Genomic DNA, 20,837 nt, shown 5'->3' on the forward strand with positions numbered 1-20,837 from the left:
ATGAAATATGAATTATATGTATATATACACATACATATATATATCTCCTACTGGGGAGAGACAAGCAACATGTAGGCAAATAGATATTCTGGGTTGCCACAAGCACAGTTCAACAGGGTGATGTGAGAGAAATGGGGTGGGCAGTGACCACAAGGTGGCTGCTCTAGATAGGGATACAGGATGATTCTAGAAGCAGGAAGCAAAAGGCCTCTCTCTGGGCTGAGAGCCCTGGCAGTGCAGGCCTGTGGGCAGGAGGCAGGGTTGTGTAGTACAAGCATAGGTCAGAGGGAAGGCAGAGACCAGACCTGTGGGGGCTTGCAGGCCATGGGAAGTTTAGCTTTTATTTAAGTGCAGTGAGACGATATTGGAGGGCTTTAAGCACAGGTGTAACCTGGTGATGCTAAGGAGGAACCGTGTAGTCCTAGGATGACATCCTAGAAGAGCTTTTAGTAGAGCTGAATCCTGGAGTTAGGAAGGCAGGCAACTTACAAAGCCTTCGGGGAGGCACTGAATTATGAGACTGGTATTTAGGGAGGCAAGGTAACATAGCTCACAACTCTGGAATGAGCCTGCCTGAGTTCCAACTTGAGATCCATAATTTACTAGCTGCGTGAGCTCACTCAAGCTATTTAGCCTGTCTGTGCCTAGTTTCCTCAACTGCAAAATACTCTCTTCACAGAATGCTTAGGAAGATTCGATGAAAACTACTTAGTACAAAGCAAGTATGCAAAAGTCAGCAATTGTCAAACTGCAAAATCGCCAAGACTTTGTTTCCTAGAGCAAAGGGTACCCCTCCTGGGGAGGTAGGAAAGGAGGCTGAAGACGTAAAAATATCAAAGGTGAAGGAACTAAGGTCTGAACCTAATCATTCAACACAACAAAAATATTTGTGCCTAAAATATGCTAGGCATGATTAAAAGAAACAAAAATGCCTGCCCTTGTGGATTTTACCCAGGACTACTTGACCTGAGGAGTGAGTTTTGCAGATTTAGGTGTAAAAGAAAAAATATATCTTGTTTTCACAAGGTGTATCTTCAACCACTCTCTAAATCTGGGAAGAAATCCAAAGGGGATGGGAGTGGGGGACGGACTCTCCCGGCGGTCCAGTGGCTGAGACTATGCACTTCCATTGAAGGGGGCAGGCGTTCATTCCTGGTCCAGGAACTAATATCCCATATGCTACGTGGCAGGCGGCAAAAAAAAAAAAAAGGAAAAAGGGGGGAAAAATAATCCAAAGGGTAGGTATTTCGACGTGAAGGCTTTTAGAAACTGCCAGAAATGGGTTCCACTCCAGCCTTCAACTCCTCTGTTTCTCATATTTAAACCTCTACTGGCAATGCCTACCCCACCAGCTGCTGTGAAAGTCAAATGAAACACTGCAACGTCAAAGTGCTCTGAAAAGCCGGACTCATATAAAATATAATTGCTATTGAGAGTTTGGGAGCAGCCATGAACTGAAAGGAAGCAATGCCAGCCCAAGAAACTTTATTTGGTTGGTGAGGGTTGGAACCCCCCACCCCAGATAAAACTGAATTAAGAAGCCCTTCAACAAGATAAAAAAAAAAAAAAAATTAGGTGTCAAGACTGCCACTTTTCTGACAAGAAATATTAGGTAGAAAGAGGCTCCCTTCCTGGCAGGGTCTTCACATTTCTTACTGAAGGACATTTCACCTGCCAAACGGCTTCATGCCAAACTTTTTCGCTCTGTGGTCCGCCCTAAAGCGGGAAGCCGCGCACGCCCTCCCTGTGCCCCTCCCTACAGCCCCTGGTAGGCTGAGAACCGCTCCGGCCCCACGGCGCTTCCCGGCGGGTGCCTCCGCACGCACCTGCGGGACGCGGACCTCCAGCACGGCCCCCTCAGCTCCCAGGCCCGGCTCCTCCGAGAACAAAAAGCGCTGGGCCCGGACCGCATGCCCTCGAAGGCCATGCTCGCTCGGAGGGGAGTCGGTGGCCCGCGGGCGGGCCGGGTGCAGGGGACGGCGCCGGGCCGCCAGGCTGCCAAACTGCAAGAGCGGGGGCTCCGGGGCCGGCTCCGGCCGTCCCCCCGGCGCACGTCGGGTTGCTACTATCCGACGGCAAAAGGGGGTAAGCACCCCTCGCGCGACGAAATGGCCACGCGGCGAGATCAGACTCGAAACCCGGCAGATAACACACAGGGAACAGAAGGCCGGTACTGCGAGCCGGCCGGAAGCGGGCCACAAAGAGAAGACGCGCTGCCGGAAGCGACGCGCGCCGGAAGCGGGAGAGGCGGGGCCGCAGCGAGGTGGTGCCTCGGCCGTCCTGACCTTCCCAACATGGCGGAGACCCGGCGTGTGTGAGGGCGGATCCCTGACGCGCGGAGGCCAATGGCTTATCGCGAGAAGCCGAGGGGCGGGGAAGACGGCGGCCGCAGGCCCAACCCGAGGCTCGGGAGGTGGTTAGGGAGTGAATTTTCTGGAAGGCGACTTTAAAGGCGCCGGGCCGGAGCGAAGGGCGTTTTGGTGCCGCCGTCGCCGCCGCCGCCCGGGCCGGGGAGGAGGCGCGTCGGTGGCAGGAAGCGAGCTGCGCCGAGGTCGTCGCGGGGCCAGCTGGTAACCCTGCAGGATGAACCACAAGAGCAAGAAGCGGATCCGCGAGGCCAAGCGGAGCGCGCGGCCGGAGCTGAAGGACTCGCTGGACTGGACCCGGCACAACTACTACGAGAGCTTCTCGCTGAACCCGGCGGCCGTGGCGGTGAGCGGGCCGCGATCGCAGGCCGGGCGGGGCACGGGCGTCGCCGGGGACTGCGCACCTCTCCCGGGGCCGGAGTCCGCGCCCGGCACGGCCCCCGGGGTTCCGATGGGCTCGCCCGCACCCCCGGAGATCGGGGTCGTCGGGGCCCGGATTCCAGGGCGGGCCTCCTCCTACGCGCCGCAGCCGCGCCTGCCGGGGCAGCTGGGGTCCCACGCCCTGGACGCCGTTCACGAGGCCTGTCACGCCTGCACCCCTTTGGGCGGCGGGGCCCTGGGCAACCTGGCTGTCAAAGGCCACGTGTGGGAGGCGCGAAGCCCCCTTTTCCCTGATGGGGTGGCGCTGGGCGCGCAGTGTCCGAACGCACGCAGGTCCTCTTCCCTCATCAAGAGGAGCCAAAACTAGTATCTGGCTGCTTGGGTATGTGATCGCTAGTTGGCCTTGGGGAAACCCTTAACTGCTGCCGGACTTTTTTTTTTTTTTTTTTAATGCGCTGGGTCTTTTCTGATTTTCTCAGGACAATGTGGAAAGGGCGGACGCCTTACAGCTGTCGGTGGAAGAATTTGTAGAGCGGTATGAAAGACCCTACAAGCCCGTGGTTCTGCTGAATGCCCAAGAGGGCTGGTCCGCACAGGAGAAATGGACTCTGGAGCGCCTCAAAAGGAAATACCGGAACCAGAAATTCAAGTGTGGTGAGGATAACGACGGCTACTCGGTGAAGATGAAGATGAAATACTACATCGAGTACATGGAGAGCACCCGAGATGACAGCCCCCTTTACATCTTTGACAGCAGCTACGGGGAACACCCCAAAAGAAGGAAACTTTTGGAAGACTACAAGGTGCCCAAGTTCTTCACCGATGACCTTTTCCAATATGCGGGGGAGAAGCGCAGGCCCCCTTACAGGTAAATACTGGGCTGTCGTGTGGTTATGATCTTGTCTGCAGCAGCAGGGGCAGCTGAACAGCGTCAGCTAAGCATTTTTCCCAAACAGTGAGTGGTTCTCCCCTGGCTGCACATGGAACTTACTTAGAGGGCTTCTGATGCCTGCCCAGAGCCTCCTGCCTGGTGCTGCCTGGGCATCAGGATTTCTGAAAGCTCCTCGGGTGATTCACACATGCAAGAAAGAGTTGAACCAGTGATCTGTAAGAGACGTTTTAATAAAGTCCAGTAGTAAGCCACGTTGGTGGTTTTTCTTTTTTCTGTGAGGGATCGGTCCAATTCCTTCAGCATTTCTGTGTACCAGCGTTTGTGTAGACTTTGAGATAACAATAACATTTGTATAAAACTAAAGCTTCTTTTGTGGTGTGTGTGTACAGTTAAATTACACTTCACATCTTGGATGTTTCCATCCTTTAGGTGGTTTGTGATGGGGCCACCACGCTCCGGAACTGGAATTCACATCGACCCTCTGGGAACCAGTGCCTGGAATGCCTTAGTTCAGGGCCACAAGCGCTGGTGCCTGTTCCCTACCAGCACGCCCAGGGAACTCATCAAGGTGACCCGCGAAGAAGGAGGGAACCAGCAAGACGAAGCTATTACCTGGTTTAACATCATCTATCCCCGGACACAGCTTCCAACCTGGCCGCCCGAATTCAAACCCCTGGAAATCTTACAAAAACCAGGAGAGACTGTCTTTGTACCAGGTACAGATGAACCGAAAGTACTCTCTTTGATTTCAGTCATTTATTGTTTTGGAGCACAATTACATGGAGTGAATCAAAGAAATCCCCCTGCATGCTGACTCTGGGTGAACTGACTGGTGCCCGCCTCTGACGGTGATGTGTTGCTGTGTGGTCACGTGCTCAGGGGGCTGCTGTCCACGTTTCTTGTGACCTGAATGTATAATGACTATTGATAAACTTCTGTATGTAGAGAGTCTGTTCGTTTTTATCCGTAGTAGTCATCTGGTGTCTTTGTGTACTGAATACGTTCGGTGACTTGTGCTTATTTCTGTAAATGGGGTTTTCCAATCAGGGTAGCACTGGGTGGATTGAGTCAGGAAATAGTGACTTAAGAGCCAAGAGGCAGGAAATTCCATACCTGAAAACTACACTTTGTTTTGATAGGTTGAGTGTTGGAAGTAAGGGTATTTAAGATGGGCATCCTCCTTCTAGAAACTGAGGAACCTGCTGCCTTTACAGTTTTGGTCACAGCTATGGACTAACAGGACTTGACACAGTTATCCTGTACGAGGGCCAGGGAATAAATATTTTAGGCACCCTGGGCTGGACCATCTCTGTCGTAACTGCTCTGCCCTGCCCGAGTGGCAGGAAAGCAGCCACGGACAGTCCATAAACTAGCAGGCGCGGCCACACTCCAGTGAAACTTCACACAAGCAGGTAGTTGGTGATTCCTGCCTCGGGAGAAGCATTTGCCATGCTGGGTCCTGTGTCCCTAAAGCTCTCCCTTGTGGGTAGGAATCCCCCATTTCTGAGGTTTGTTTTATGTGGCACGTGAAGTTTATGTCAGAGAGCGATTGCTTGTAGAACCAAATCCTGATTAACTGTTTATTTGTTGGATTTCAGGAGGCTGGTGGCACGTCGTCCTCAATCTTGATACTACCATTGCCATTACCCAGAATTTTGCCAGCAGCACCAACTTCCCTGTTGTCTGGCACAAGACGGTAAGAGGGAGACCAAAGTTATCAAGGAAATGGTATAGGTGAGAGACTTTTTTTTTTCTTATTTTTGCTTTGTTGCAACTTCTACCCCAGAGATAAAATGGAAAGAGTCCACTGGTGCAATAACATGTGCTGATCTTAGAAAGCCTGGGAAAAGCTGGGGCTGCAGAACCTCACGGGCAGAGGAGAGTGGGTCCAAGGTCAGGGCTTGTGCTCAGGATGCTTGCCAGCCTCGAGGTGACAGGCTCAGGCTGCATGTTTGATTGAAGCCAGTCAGTCAAAACATGGTCATCATTGGGATTATTTCTCGTTTTCTGTTTTTTTGTTGTTGTTTTTGGTTTGGTTTGGTTTGGTTTTTCCCCCAAAGCTAGCACTAGCAAAGGAAGCTGTTTTGTTTGGGTTTTATTTTGGTTGTTTCTTTTTCTTACCCCAAAGCATTATTCCCATTTGAACTTATTACCTTCAGTTCTTGTGAGCGAGGTGACTGCCCTGGAGACTTAGCTCCTCTGTTTATCCACAGAACAGATACAGCACGGGCAGCGGCAGTGCAAGCCACCCCCAGCCACCCCGTGCCACTGTGTCCCAACCCTGACCTGGAGGGACCAGCTCTCGGGGTAAGAGAGGGATTCTGGCTTGTTCAGTGCTCAGCCTCCCTGCTGAGAGGGCCAGCAAGGGTGGTGGCTTTGTTCTCCCCAGACTCTCGGGCATCTGAGGCCCACTGACTCTGTCCCGCAGGCTGCCGTGTGCTGCCACTTGGTCATGCTGAAGGCCTTCCTGAACAGCAGGTCTTTTGTTCCTGATTGCAGTGGCCACCAGAGTAGGTTCCCGACGGGGGGGGCTGGCTGCTGCCCCTCATCGTCGCCTTCAGCTTTATCTCTGAGTGAGGGGGGCCCCTTTCTGTTACTTGACACTTCTGACCTCTTACAAACCTAATTGTTTCTGCTCTTACAAATAAAATGTGACCAAGCCCAGCTCCCATCCTGAAGTACTGTGCTGTGGAAAGGAGAGGTGAAAAAACAGCAGCTAGGAAGGGTTCAGGAGCAACTATGAGGGAGCGAGGTTGTCTCCCCCAGGGGGAAAACTAAGGCTATCTCCAGGAAGCTTTGCCTCAGGTGTCCGTAGCTCGTCCGGCTCGTCTGCACGGGGCAGCGAGTGGCATGCCGCTAGTTTTCCTTTCAGGAAAGCCTGAGCAGCACGCGGGGCTTTGTCCCTGGCCTGTGGATCCGCGTGTCCTCAGCACCATCCAGGCACGTCTAGGAGAGACAGGGCTCAGCTCTGAGTCTGGGGTGCACGTGTGGGTGTCGCTGCCTGTCCCAGCACCGGGAACACGTTTCTTGTCTCTCAGGATCTTGAAGCAGGAGCACCCTGAGTTGGCGGTCCTGGCTGACTCCGTCGACCTGCAGGAATCCACGGGGATCGCCTCTGACAGCTCCAGCGACTCCTCCAGCTCCTCCAGCTCCAGCTCGTCTGACTCGGACTCAGAGGTGAGGCTGTGCTCGCTGCCGGGGCTTCCAGGGCAGGTCACCCTGGAAAACTAGATGTGACTTTCCCGCCGCCTACCTGGAAGGGAGAATGATGGGAACGTGTCCCCCTTAATTCCAAGAACTGCAGCTGCCCCTAGTCCTACTGTGGGGTGAATTTTGCCCATTTCATAGCTTTTCATGTTTTGCGAGTCATTACAGTAATCTCTAGAGGTGAGAGGAATATCTGGGGATTCTGTTAAGTAAATGACCTGGGATCACACAGCTACCTGACAGTGGTGTCAGGATTCAAACTTCAAGAATTCCCCAAACTCAGAACCCACGTCAGGAATTTCCCCTGTGGATGGTAGATTATAAGCCTAGAAACCCAGCACATCCTGTCCCCCTGTTTAAGCTGACAGTGCGGGTAAGAGGGTCCGTGCTTTTAGCACATGACATGCCTGTCTCATGACTTTGCATGACCCACTGATCTTGCCTCGTCTTTGGAGGAGGCCGTGTGTTCTATGAGTGTTAAGTGCTGTGCAGTGAAATTCCACGATGGCATCGCAAAGTGCTGGCAGTCACACAGTCTTAGAGGAGGATCCTGATTTTGAACAAATAGTCCTTCCATTGGAGAGTGCTGGAGGGAGCCTTGGCCTCTGAGGAGATGGCGTGGACAGTATCGTGCTGTCTCCTGAGGGCAGAGTTCCTTTAGTGAAGAGCTGGGCTGCATCCCGCTGAACCCCTGTTTTTCTCCTCCCACGTCCAGTGCGAGTCTGGCTCTGAAGGCGAAGGGATGATGCACCGCAGGAAGAAGAGGAGGACGTGTGGCATGGTGGGAAACGGGGACACCACCTCGCAGGACGACTGTGTGAGCAAAGAGCGCAGCTCCTCCAGGTGACCGCTCGCGGCTGTCGTCTGTGTGCAAGGACATGCCTGCAGCCTGCGGCGGGGCCCGGGGGGCAGCCTTGCGGATCCTGCAGGCCCGGGAGGGCCAGCAACAGCCAGGGAATGAGGATGCTCTGGGAATGGGGGTCCATTCACTTAGCATTTGCTACAGTAGCTTTTTTCTCTGCTACCAATGCAAGTGAACGTGGCTTGTTTTATGCGTAAGGGCGAGAACCGATGTGGATGGTGCCAACGGAACCCTTTACATTATTTAATAAAAGTTAAATTCATTTTATATATCTCAGAAATTTTTTTCCTGGAGGATACCAGAACCTCCCCTTGTTTCTCTTCTTGTCATGATCTTGGGAGAAAGTAGTGATTCCGATGGTGGGTGCCCTTGATGGGGAAATGGTAGTTACCACAGTAAAGGGGGAACATGCTGAGAAGTTACCCCATGTCTTCTGAAGAGCCTGAGGCATGGCCTCCTGCTTTTTCTCCCAGTTTGCCACTGCTGCTTTGAGCACTTGCAGATTTTTTTATACAATCTTAATCCTGTGTCCAGTGGGTTTTTTTTTTTTAAACCCGATTGGATCTAAATAAATTAAAACTTGAGATAAAAATCAATAAGCTAATGTTTTTGCAAGCACCTGCCCTGGCGCTGGGCACAGAACAGGCTCCCACTGAACTTTCATGACTGTGTGCATCCAGGGTCTTTAAACCCCAGAACCCAGATGTCCATGTGCTGCTAGTTGAAGTGTCACTGTTGGTAGCATTAAGAGGTGAGGTTTTGGACTTCCCTGGTGGTCCAGTGGTTAAGATTCCAAGCTTCCAGTGCAGGCGGCACGAGTTCTTTCCCTGGTTGGGGGAAGTTCCACATGCCACGTGATGAGGCCAAAAAAAAAAAAAAAAGGAAGAGGTGAGGTTTCAAGGAAGACAGTGAAGTACTGAAGCTTGTAGGATTCTGTCTGAAGTCCCTGACTTCCGCAGCTGATGTTCCTGTTATGTTCTTTGTATCTCTAAGCAGCCCGGTGCATGCTTAAATATGTTAAAAGTTGAGGACCCACATTCCTTTCTGTCATCTTTTCCTCATTCTCTGGGGTCTGGCTGGAATTCCATGAGGGAAATTCAGGTGTCTTAAGTGAATCTATCAGACTAGATTGTGTGCATTTCTCAGCCCACGTTGTCCTTTTCACAACCATACTTAGATTTCTCTTCTTGCCTTTTTAAGTTATTTCTGTGTTGTAGACGTATATCTGCCCTTGGGGTGTGACTTTATAAGAAAAGTTTTGAGAGAAAGTCCTGCCATTATATCAACCTGGGGTCCTGGGGGGTCTGCTTTTAACATTTCCTTCCAGCTTTGCACCCAGCTGTGCTGTCTACATGCTCATTACAGGCAGTTGTACTTTCCTTGGCAGGATTAGGGACACTTGTGGAGGCCGTGCTCACCCTTGAGCAGAAGCTCTCCCTGAGGTGGCTCCCATGTGAGCTGTTGGTGGCCACCCAACTCAGTTTTCCCGTCTTCTGCTCCTACCTTCTCCTTTGTCTCCTTTGAATTCGGATAATCCTCTCTGGCCCAAGTTCCTGTCTCCGGTCAAATGCCGTTGTTTCTGCTTACTGGGACTAGATTGTCAAGAAGTTAAAAAAACTCAGCACACTTAGTGAAGCACTGAAGGCTGCCGTGATGTCGGGCAAGAAGGTTCTGTGCTTCTCCGTTAAAACCAAGCTGGTCGACCGCAAGGTTGGAGGGTTGTGATCCTTTGAACACCTTGTTGCATCTGTTGCCTGGCTGGTGTTGATGAGGGACTCCCGCCGTCCACGTGGCCGGCTGCGCGCAAATAGAGACACCGAGAGTGGTGAGTGGACTGAATTCTGTGTGAAGCAGTTACACGTAAGAAGGACCACGAGTGTGCCACCTTCCCTGCCATCATCTGTTCAAAAACGCATTCGGGGGCAGTAACCCGGCCACGTGGGCCGCGCCACTCACCACTGCCTGATGTTGTCTTAGGATTCATTTGCTTTTCTCCATGATCAGAGAGGCTGTTAGGTTCCATGGATAATTTTCATCGTCACAGAACTTGAATTATAAACAGGGCCAAGGCCTTACAGATTTGTCCCCATCTTTACCGCCACGTGATCACAAGTCAGAAGCTCTCACTCTAAGAGGCTTCATGAATAGTGGCCCCATTTCTTGGACCTGCAGACATCAGGTGGGGATTGTGCTACCTGCTGGGAATAAATGCAGGGTGGTGCCTCTGGTCTCTGGGGTCTGTCTAGGCTTCTGTGTAACTCTGGTTTAAACACTTAGGCAGTGACCAGCAGGTCCCCTCTCTCACCCTTTTAGTTCACCTGCTTGCCTTCATCTGTCCCTAAATTCAACTAAGAGAGGGTTGTTTTCTGGGTTTGGAATGAGAAGGGAAGGGCACCAGCAGCTGGAGGCCATCGAGCTGCACTGGTGCCACGAGGCGCAGAGAAGTGTGGGCGGGTGGCTGAGGTTATATGGTGTTGCCTCTCAGAATCCTCCCTTCAAGTGGGTATAATCGGGAATCCTGGTCGCTTCTTTGCCACGTGTTCCATGTTTGACAGACCAGTTATCACTTCCTGACTCTCTGGGTGGTGAGGCTTTACTCTAGAAAGCTGGTCCCCTATTTTTCTCTTTGTCCAATTTTCTGCATTCTAAAATGCCAACCAAAACTCATGTCTGGGATGGATGAAAGTCTGCTCGTTTCATAGCATCGCTATACCTGCAGCTCTCCTCACCCACCCGCAGCGCCCTCTAGGAGTGTCTGTGGGTGTGAGCAAGTCCAAACCCTGAGAGATTGTATTCATATTTGAATGGCATTCCTCTTCTTTTTTAAAAAATTTTTCCTGACATCTTCAAAATGCTTTTCTCTTTTCCTCAGTGTTGCTACCGGGCTGTCACACTCCCTTCCCTCTCAAATCCATACTAACAGCACCTCCCTCCACTTCGGTTTAAAGGATGAAGCCACCAAACAGGCTGCTTGCCGCTAGGGGGCGCGGTGGGACACATTTGCAGCGGCGGGGATGGTAAAGTGGAAGTTTGGTTTGAGAGACTAGCCACCCAGTTTTAATTCCCAGGTGCCAAAGAGCATTCCTGTTTGGTAAACAATACCCAGGTATAAGGGATCTAGCCTGACAGGCCCGCAGTCACCTCTCCTGAAAGTTCCTGGTAGCATGGATTACGTTTGGCTCTCGCCACCCCACGAATGGCCATGGGATGCTCTTTCGTTGTCTTAGCCAGGCCAGAGATTCAGCAGCCCCTCTTTTACTGTCACTGTGGACCAGGCAAACACACCATCGTGGAAGCAACGCAGGGCCGAGGTGGGAAAACAGAAAGCAGCAGAGTGTGGCTGGGTGATCACAGTGAGGGAGGAGGTGGACCAGGGTCCATCTTTCTAAAGTTAACCCTTCTACCCACCTGGCCTGAGCTACTCCACAGGTATCAAGGATTGTAAGGAGAAAGATACAACATTAAACTATTTTTAGAGATTATTTTCTGAGAAGACAGCTGGTCTTAAAACCAACAAGCTGGGCCCTGGAAAAAAGGAACTTGGACTAATAACTACTAAAAGAAGGAGCAGGGTGGACGAGACCAGAGCCAGGGACCCAGGACATCAGGAGGGCTCCGGGTCTTTGGGGATGAAGGAGGTACCAGAGGCTTTACCATCAGCCCCAGGTGGCCAGAGCTGCACGCAGGTGCCCCTGGGGTCAGCAGTGCTGTTGCATTGAGGTGATGCCTTTGGGGGAGAGCCATCAAAAATAGGGACATTACTCATATTTTGCCCATGGCTGCAGATGCCCTTCGTTAATTATTAAAACACTCAACAAATGTTCCAGTACCGAGCACTGTTCTAGGTGCTGGAGACGCTACAGTGACAAACCCAGATGCCTGCCCTCGTGGAGCTTCACGGACAGTGAACGTGGCTGTGGTTCACAAGGGTCAGGTTGGGTAGCGCCATGCATGTCCATCTCTGTGACCAGAAAAGCAAGTTGGGTCCTTACTAAATGCAAAGTTTATGAGATCTTCACAAAAGAACATAATTATAATTATAGCTGTACTTTTAACTTAGGACGCGGCTTCTTTGTAAATCAGCTAAAGGTATTTAAGGATCAGCAGGAAAGTTGCTGGTGCAAGTGCTTTACAAATTTATTAGAGATTCCGCCGTGATATGCTTTAGGACTCTAGATGAGTGTGTGGGCTGAATGAGGGTTTTTCAGTAAATGTAGAAAGCAGTGTCTAGGAAGTAAGCATGTAAGCACACAGCTGTAGGTTTCTTGATGTGTATGTAGCTGTTTCCACAAATAATAAGTTGTTTGTCCTGTGTACTGGGTACTGCCCCTGGTTCCATGTGGAGTCTGGTTTCTCCTCACACTCCTCCTTCCCCCGCTTCTGTCAAGATGTTACACCAGTGTTACATTGTATGCAGCAGAAGTACCGAGGTGGCTCTCAACTTTGTCTCTTCATTAGTTCAGGTTCAAAAACCTGGAACATCTCACCCCCATCCTGTGCTCTCCTGGGAGCAGGAGAATTGGCCCCACCTGCTATCTCCACGGGGGACTGGACCCTACAGAGAAACTGGGGCCCTCTGCTGAGTGCCCCGTGCCTCCTCAGTGGTCAAGTAGAGCACCCTGAGCTCCTCCTAAGTTCTGCTTGGGTCTTTCCTGTGGGGGCCGCCGCCATTGAATTGGCATTTTTAACTTTCACTGGGATGAAACTTGTTCATCATTTTAAATAAAGCAACCTGATTTGGGGTTCGATTTTTGCATTGTCTTGTCCTTGTTTTCATTCTTACTCATCTGAAAGTCAATAGAGTGTACTGAGTTTGCACAATAGGACCTCTTAAATATACACTTGACCCTGGAACAACTCAGGGTTTAGAGGTAACGACCCTCCCTACACGCAGTGGAAAATTCAAGAAAAACACAGGGACTTCCTTGGTGGCACAGTGGTTAAGAATCTGCCTGCTGGGGCTACCTAGGTGAAGCAGTGGTTGAGAATCCGCCTGCCAACGCAGGGGACACGGGTTCGATCCCTGCTCCAGGAAGATCCCACATGCTGCGGAGCAACTAAGCCCATGCGCCACAACTATTGAGGCTGCGCTTTAGAGCCCCTGAGCCACAACTATTGAGCCCATGTGCTGCAACTACTGAAGCCCATGCGCCTAGAGCCTGTGCTCCGCAACAAGAGAAGCCACGGCAATGAGGAGCCCGTGCACCACAACGAAAAGTAGCCCCCGCTCTCCGCAACTAGAGAAAGCCCGTGTGCAGCAACAAAGACCCAACACAGCCAATAAATTAATTAATTAAAACACAAAAAAACACATAGTCCTGTGCATCTGTGGTTCATGGTTCTGCAGCCAAGCTCAGGTTGTGTAATATACCACAGTATGTATTTATTGAAAAAAATCCACGTGTAAGTGGATGCGTGTACTTCAAACCTGCGTTCAAAGGTCAACTGTATGTTTTAAAGCAAGGCAGACAGGGGACTTCCCTGGTGGTCCAATGGTAAAGAATCTGCCTTCCAAGGCAGGGGACTCGCGTTGGATCCCGGTTGGGGAACTAAGATCCCACGTGCTGCGGCGGGGGCCGGGGCCCCAAGCATGAATGCATCACAACTACTGAGCTGGCGCTCCTCAACTAGAGAGAAGCCTACACGCAGCAACGAAGAGCCCGCATGCTGCAACCAAGACCCCACGGAGCCTAAATAAATAAAAATAAATAAGACAGGTGACAAAAATAAGGCCCAAACATTATGGCTGAAAGTCCCCCCGGTCAAACCTAGTAGCCAAGAGATAAACCTCATTCCACATTTTATAGTTGTGGGGCATTTTTCATCATCCACCACTAAAATTCCTTCTGCATGCCCCTTTATACTATGTGATGCAGCAGGATCAAGCTCGCCCTGTGCAGCACAGCCAAAGGAGGAAAAAAAAAAAGAAGAAATTCTTAAAAAGAAGCAGCAGCAGCAGCAGCAGCAGCACTCATTCCTTCCAGCATCTTGGCTTACATCAGACATCAGCTCAGACACTGTACTTTTTCTAAAAAAGTATTAAATGCATCCTATGCAAAAACCAGAACCCTGGTTTTTCAATATTAGGCCTATGTTTGGCATGCTACCTTACAAACTGTGTCCACTCTCGGTTTTTTAAAAATAACTAGAGCAGGGTTTGGGAGTGGTAGGGAAATAAAGTTTTCGGTTACAATGAATTTATCTCCAAAATACACTGTTCAGTAACAGAGCCCTGGAAGAGTCTGGAGAAACAAAAACAGTAGACTTTTTATCTCCTCATTCTACCCTCTCCTACTTTCCAGAATTATGCGAAGAAGACAGTAGAGGAAATAGAGTTGACCCACAGCACCTGGTGCTAAATGCCTGAAGCCCGTCTTTGGAGGTAACCTCTATATACCCTGAGGCCTGTGTGGAAGGCTGCTGGGTCCAGACCAGGAAGGGGCATTCACCGGCCAGCACCTAGAAATGTCCTCCTTGTGAAAATGCATCAAGGCGACCCCAAGGAGTGAAAGCAGCTGGTGACAGGTCTATAAAGTGGTTAAAAGTAAGCAGAGTTGGTGTTTGGTTTTCATTGTCTGACAGGCAGTCCAGTTCCACCATCTATGTGGGTCCTCCTGTCTTTACTTCGCCCTCAGCATGCCCCAACGAGCAATCCCCAAGTGCTCTAAGATGACCTGTTAGGGGCTAAAATGACGCCGAAAGGGCCCCGGAGTACTGGGTACTTCAAACTGGTTGTCAAAAGAGGTCTAAGCCCAAAGCGCCGGTCCTGCCCGGCCCTGCTCGGGCCTCACGAAGCACTTCCCAAGGGGCCAGGGCGCTGGCCCTCAGCATCTTGAGCCACCCCGGGGCCCCGGGGAGGTCGGGGGCGCGGCGGGGGCGGGGCGCGGCGGGGGCTCCGCCCCGGGGCGGGGCGCGGCGCGGCGGGTTGCCTCGGGGTCCCCGCGGGCGGGCACTCGGGCGGCCGCGGCGCGATGGAGGCGCCGGCAGAGCTGCTGGCCGCGCTGCCCGCGCTGGCCACCGCGCTGGCGCTGCTGCTCGCCTGGCTGCTGGTGCGGCGCGGGGCGGCCGCGAGCCCGGAGCCCCCGGAGCCCGCGCCCCCGGAGCCCGCGCCCGCGGAGTCCGCGCCCCTGGCCGAGGCCAGCGGGACGGCCGCGCCGCCCGGCCCCTGCGCGGCAGAGCCGGCGGCCGCGCCCGAGGGGCCGCGGGAGCCCGCGCAGCCGGACGAGCCCGCGCAGCCGGACGAGCCCGCGCAGCCGGACGAGCCCGCAGCAGCGCCGGCGGAGGCGGAGGAGCAGGCCGCCGAGGAGAGGCAGGTACGGACCCGCCCTCCCGGGCGCCCCTTCCCACCCTGGGGCCCGGTCCCGTCCGCGGCTCGGCGCCCCCTGGCGCCCCCGGCAGAGCCGAGAACCGGGCCCCCAACCTCCGTCCCGGCTGCTCCAGGGAGGGGAGAGCCCGCGGCCGGCAGGAAGGGAAGATCCCGGCGTGCGGACCCACCGCCCTGCCCCGGAGTGTCGCCGAGCCTGTCGGAGTTGTGTTTTGTCGCCTGGCCGGCCTTCCTCTTCTTGGCCTGTACCCCGGCACAGGTCACCCCCCACCCCTCACCCTCCGGCCCTCGGGTTCCCAAATCCACGTGCATGTGGCTTGTTTCAAGGGCTGCAATGACAGTTCTCTTGATAGTGGAAAAAATAATACTTAAAGAAGAGAAAGAAAAAAAGGAGAGCTGCCTTTTCTTTTTAGGCCAGTTTGAAATCCAGACTCCTGAGTCATTCATGTATGAAACCCATTGGGTGAGACTGAAAGAAAGGCTCCGGACAATTGCAATCCTTTTCATTGTCGTTTTCAAACTGCACGGTGCTTTGCACACTCGCCCCGGGGCCGCAAATCAGCAGGGCCAGTGCGCAGTGAGGAAGCAGGATTAGGCCCTCCTGCAGCACAGCTGAGCCCCCCAAACCCACCCTCCTGCTTCTGCTGCCCAGCAGCTCTGTCCTGACCACCCCCCACCCCCCCGCCCTCCCCGTCTTGCTTCAGAATATCCAGAGAGGTGTCTCATGCGCGGGCTTTTGCCCAACCCCATACACTTTTTCCGATGTATCTCTTTAGGTTGGAAACCTAGTTGCCAGGCGTGAAGCCAGGCTCATTCCCAGGACTGCAGCACCCTGGCGCCTCCAGGCCACCAGCGAGGGTCCAGAGCCTGATCTGAACGCCTTGTTTTGATTTCTGAGCTCCCTGTCTTGAAGGGAGAGTGGCCGGGATGGTGGAAACTCTGAGGGAGCTGCTTTGGTGCAGTTGTCAGCATGTCTGCAGCGCCCACTCTGAATTTTGTTGGACACAGTGGTTGATACTGGACAGAACTGTTGCGTTGGGGGGCGGGGTGGGGGGGAGTGAGGCTGGGCAGAGGCGTTTCTCTTTGCTGAGTAATTGTTCCAGACCCCCTGTGAGCAGGCGCTTTGCTTGACAAGAGGGTGACTAATTGTGTCATTAGAGTGTACTCTAACCAGCCTGAGGAGGGCTGCTGTATTCATCCCAGGAGCACCGAGACCCTGTTGTTCTTGCTGGCCTCACCTGTGGTGATGGCAGGTAGGGTTTGGAGGTGTGCTGATGTGTTAGGTTTGCTCCCATATTTACGATTCTTTTGGGAACAGGGGAGGTGTAGGGGCTATTCTCAGGCTGCCCTGCTCCTGCAATTAAGACATTGGCCCCTTTTCACCCAGAGGCAGGTTCTGGACTTTATTTTTTTTTTTAATATTTGTTTATTTAGGCTGTGCCAGGTCTTAGTTGCAGCATGTGGACTCCTTAGTTGTGGCATGCATGCGAAAGCTAGTTCCCTGACCAGGGGATCAAACCCGGGCCCCCTGCATTGGGGGCACGGAGTCTTACCCACTGGGTCACCAGGGAAGTCCCTGGACTGAAGTTTAAAATGTCCTTTAGGGACTTCCCTGAATGTCCAGTGGTTAGGACTCCGCGCTTCCATTGCAGGGGGCGCGGGTTCCATCCCTGGTCAGGGAACTAAGATCCTGCATGCTGCACGGTGGGGGGCCATAAATAAATAAATAAATATATAGTCCTTTAGTGGTGCTCAGTCATCTCTTGATCCTCTGGGTTACAGCACTTCTGAAAGAACTTTCTACAAGGCCTCTAGGCTCTCAGCAGTAGGATATCTACGTAATGGGTTTAGTGGTTGTTTAAAAAGCAGCCCTGGTTTGCCTCTCTCTGGGAGAAAGCAGGTCCTGTGAGGGTGAGTAGAGGCTTTGAAGGACAAGGCACCTTTCGGAGGCTCATGTGGCTGCCAGAGCGGATGACTCTAACAGTTGAGGCTTGCCCGTCCGTCCTTCCTCTCCACACCCTGTCCTGACCTGATCCACCCCACGGGAGAATTAAGTGTAAGTCCGTTTCCTCCCTTGGAGGTCTCGCCCTTCCATTTTGGGTTCAGGTCTCCAGCCCCCTCTGAGCTGGCGAGCCCTCTAGCTGTGCACCAGGCCCTGGCCCAGATGCTGGGGGACACAGATATCCACTGTTCCCCGCTCCCCTGCCTTCCCAGAGGTGGGGTTACCCTGGAAGGAGCTGCTAAGAAATTGTCTGGAAATGGACTCGGGCATTTTCAGGAGCGGGTCCCAGTGCTTTCTTCTGATGATCACACCGCCCCATCCTGGAGAGCAGGCCAGAAGGCCCTGCTGGTGAAAAATAACTCGGGTCTGGGTTTGGGGAAGCAGCAGGGACGCCGTCAGCCAGCCCCTGAGTGAACAGCACCAGTGGGAGAGGAGTGGGGGCGGCCCCAGCTGCTGGGAGGGGGAAGGCACAGCTCCCGCCTGGGAGAGTGGCCCTTCACTCACCTCTCCTCTCCCCCTGCATTTTCCATTAACCAAGTCCCTTCTAATCCAATCGTCTTCCTTCCCCATGAGGCCTGGGAGGCCTGGGGCAGCTGCTGCCCATGCTTACAAAGCTGATTACTGAGAAGGATCCAGAGTCCAGAGAAGCAGCCTTCCACGGCGGCTGTGGGTCACGGGGAAGCATCCCCTCCCCGCGGTGCAGGGCGAAGATTCTCGGTGGGCTGGGAGGCTGACCAGCAGCTGAAGAAATGCGGGGCAGATCAGATCAGCCAGGCCAGGGCAGGGAGGCAGAGCAGAGGGCAGAGCTGTATTATTAAACCTCTTGTCACTTCTCTCTGAGGGATCAGGCAGGGGAGGAGGTGGGCATGCCCCACCCTCACAAAGAATTATGGAGAACAACGTCAAGAACAAGAGCTGGTCCCTTTTAAGGCCAGGAAACTGCTTGTTGCTGCTGAGCTATAGATTAGGATTTTAGGATTTGCAGGCCTCTTACCTAATGGAGATGTGGATTCTAGCAAGGCTGTATCGTAGGATACCAAATAGTGGTCACGCGCAAAGGGTCAAGTGTCATTCAATAGTACTTGAGTCAAATTGCTCTGTTTGGGACGTCCCTGGTGGCACAGTGGATAAGACTCTGTGCTCCCAATGCAGGGGGCCTGGGTTCCATCCCTGGTCAGGGAACTAGATCTCACATGCATGCCGCAACTAAGAGTTCCCATGCCACAGTTAAGGAGCCTGTGAGCCGCAACTAAGACCTGGTGCAACCAAATAAATAACTTTTTTTTTTTAATTCACTCTGTTTGTGCCAGGACTCAGACATCCTGGTGCTCGGGCCCTCAATCTACTCAGAAATGAGTAGGGACTTCCTATAAAGCAGCTGGCCAGTGTCACAGGCAGGGAGACTTCCAGATTGAAGACTAAAGAGACAAGAAAGACAAATGAAATGCCTGAGCCTTGATTGGATTCTGGATTGGATGGGGGCGGGGTGGGGGGGGGGCTGGCGCTGTGGGGAGCTATAAAGGATATTTTGGACATAACTAGATCATGTTTCAAACTACTGGTTATTAGATCATGTTATTATATCAATGCTCACTTTCTTGAGTATGATACCAGGATTGTGATCATATAGAAAAATGTCCGTGTTCTTAGGAAGACGCACGCTGAAACATTTAGGGATAACATGTCGTGATTCTTTTAGTCCCCCACTCATGCACACAAATCATGGGTGTGTATGGGGAGAGAGTACAAAGATGGGGAAATGTTAACTGTGAATCTAGGTGAAAGGGTATTATTCTGTCAGCTCCTCTGTAGGTTTGGAACTTTCCAACATACAATGTTGAAAAAAAAAGAACCCAGTGGGGAATTTCTCAGGAAAGAGCTTGGTTTTTCAGACACTCTGGGGGTGCCGGTCTGATGGAGCTGCATGGCCTCCTCTGTCTGTCCTCGCCATGCCGCTGGGCCCTGGTTCGCTTTTCTGAAGTTATCTTGCTCTCAGGTCCATCTTGTCACCACAGGTCTGCCCCCTGGGAACCACAGAGCCCCTAGCCTTCTGAGAATGATCAAGAAGCAGGTACATCCCATCCCCCATCATCTGTCCTGACCTTCACTTTTTTTTTTTTCTTTACCGCATTTTATTTTCACTTTTTCTTTTTTGTGTCCTGACCTTTGTGATGTGAGCATGGCTCCAAACAGAAGCCAGTTTAGGGGAGGGCCAAACAGATGTTTGACAGTAGTTCATACCACTTTGAGTCTGCTCAGGCTGCCATGACAAAGTACTATAGATCGGCTGGATTAAACAATGGGCGTTTATTTCTCCGAGCTCTGGAGGCTGAGGCGTCCAAGATCAAGGTACCCGCAGATTCAGTTCCTGGTAAGAACCCGCTTCCCAGCTAGCTGACAGCTGCCTTTTTGCTGTGTCCTCACACAGCACAGAGAGCATCTTCATCTTCTTTTAAGGGCCGAATCTCATCATGAGGCCGCCACCGTCTTGAATTCGTTAAACATAACTGCCTCCCAAAGGCCCCACCTCCAAGTACCATCACATTGGGGGTTCAACATTTGAATTCTGGGGGATACAAACATTCAGTCTGTAACAGATCCAGCGATTTTTGGCGGGGGGACAGAAACAATCCACATGTCCATTAATTAGGACATTTAATTAGTGAACAAATTGGTAGAAATAAGTAAGGAAAACAGCTGTACACAAAATAGGAATAGTGTCTTCACAGTAATTACAATGATGTACATCAATTAAACAAGATGACGCAGAGAGCTATAAGCAGAGTTCATCGTTTAGTAGTGCAAGAAGCTATGTTTTGTAAAGTTCTTTAAGCTCATAATTCTTTTTCATATGAGAAAGAAGTTGGGGCTTCCCTAATAGCTAAATTTTGTTCTTTCTTTCAGAGATAGAGTCTTGTTTGCAATGGAAAATGTAGCTGTCAGAATTTTTCTACTTAGTGGGAAGAAGTAAACTCCTAAAGAACATACCTTAAGAAAAAAGCTGCCTGGCTTCAGAGAGTTAGAAATAAAACATTGAGCACGTTCACTTTTAGACAGTTTCTTTTTTGTAGCCATTTTCTTTCCCAGAATGTGGGCCCAAACCACAGCGTGGGAGGGGTGAGACCAACTTAGACCCTTGGTGGACGTTCTTTCTGAGAAATGCTAAGTCCCTGGTGGCCAGAGCATTTCTGGAACAACCTCAGTCTGACTGCACTCAGTTTGCCCGTTAAGGACAGATAAATGGAACAGGGGTCCAGAAACCTCCTCCTATCAGGCCCTGATGCACAGACAGAGCCACTGGCTGCCATTCTGATTGCCTGCTGCCTGGTCAGAACCAGAAAGGAAGCCTGGCATGCTAATAGCATCCGTTCCTTCTCTCTTGCCAGGGAGGTGGGCACGTTGGTTACTTTCTCCTGGCCACAGTCGCTAAGGAATAGCTAATGAGATTAAATAGCCTGAAGGAAAGCCAGTGCAAGAATTCATGGAACTTGCTTATCTAATATTTTTGCCTGTGAATAGCCTTAGGAGTTGGGGAAGTCATTTAACCTTGTAGATTTCCCATCTACAAAATGAAGGGGTTGAACTAAAACGATGTCTGATACCTCTGCAACAGTCCAGAATTGTCTACTTTCTAGTCATCAGCCCTTGTTTCATGGCCTGGGTAGGGTGTGTGTGTGTGTGTGTGTGTGTGTGTGTGTGTGTGTGTGTGTTTGTGTGTGTGTGTACACGCACACACGTGCAGGTATGTAATATTTTCTAGTTAGAAATCCTTGCAGACATTGCTAACCCTCTGGACAGCCTGA

The 20,837-nt window shown here is 51.9% G+C and overlaps 3 protein-coding genes across 10 annotated transcripts in view; 2 read left to right on the forward strand and 1 right to left on the reverse strand.

Annotated features, from left to right (window-relative positions):
• METTL23 (methyltransferase 23, arginine) overlaps positions 1–1,952 on the reverse strand; it is a 4,677-nt gene extending 2,725 nt beyond the window's left edge. For all 3 annotated transcript variants that reach the window (XM_057716854.1, XM_057716853.1, XM_057716855.1), the window contains exon 1: positions 1,827–1,952. The gene's annotated coding sequence lies outside the window, so the exon portion shown is untranslated. The remainder of the gene's footprint in view (positions 1–1,826) is intronic.
• A 435-nt stretch (positions 1,953–2,387) lies between these two features.
• JMJD6 (jumonji domain containing 6, arginine demethylase and lysine hydroxylase) lies at positions 2,388–12,431 on the forward strand. 6 transcript variants are annotated; one of them, XM_057716843.1, is made up of 8 exons: positions 2,388–2,712; positions 3,227–3,615; positions 4,069–4,355; positions 5,238–5,335; positions 5,858–5,946; positions 6,678–6,816; positions 7,562–7,689; positions 9,096–12,431. In XM_057716843.1, the coding sequence occupies exons 1-8, from the start codon at positions 2,584–2,586 to the stop codon at positions 9,130–9,132; spliced, it is 1,296 nt and encodes a 431-aa protein (XP_057572826.1). In that variant the 5' UTR covers positions 2,388–2,583; the 3' UTR covers positions 9,133–12,431. The 6 variants fall into 6 exon arrangements, 5 of the variants coding, with proteins under 5 accessions (XP_057572826.1, XP_057572827.1, XP_057572829.1 ...); XM_057716844.1 differs by lacking the exon at positions 9,096–12,431 and having other exon boundaries at positions 2,392–2,712; positions 7,562–7,974; XR_009050073.1 differs by lacking the exon at positions 9,096–12,431 and having other exon boundaries at positions 2,395–2,712; positions 5,238–5,373; positions 5,853–5,946; positions 7,562–7,687.
• A 2,245-nt stretch (positions 12,432–14,676) lies between these two features.
• Positions 14,677–20,837, forward strand: part of MXRA7 (matrix remodeling associated 7) — a 33,283-nt gene continuing 27,122 nt past the window's right edge. The window contains exon 1 of the mRNA XM_057714918.1: positions 14,677–15,021. Within this exon, the coding sequence (XP_057570901.1) occupies positions 14,680–15,021 (342 nt within the window). The 5' untranslated portion in view covers positions 14,677–14,679. The remainder of the gene's footprint in view (positions 15,022–20,837) is intronic.

Source organism: Hippopotamus amphibius, chromosome 17, assembly GCF_030028045.1.
Source record: "Hippopotamus amphibius kiboko isolate mHipAmp2 chromosome 17, mHipAmp2.hap2, whole genome shotgun sequence".
NCBI classification, from domain to species: Eukaryota; Metazoa; Chordata; class Mammalia; order Artiodactyla; family Hippopotamidae; genus Hippopotamus; species Hippopotamus amphibius.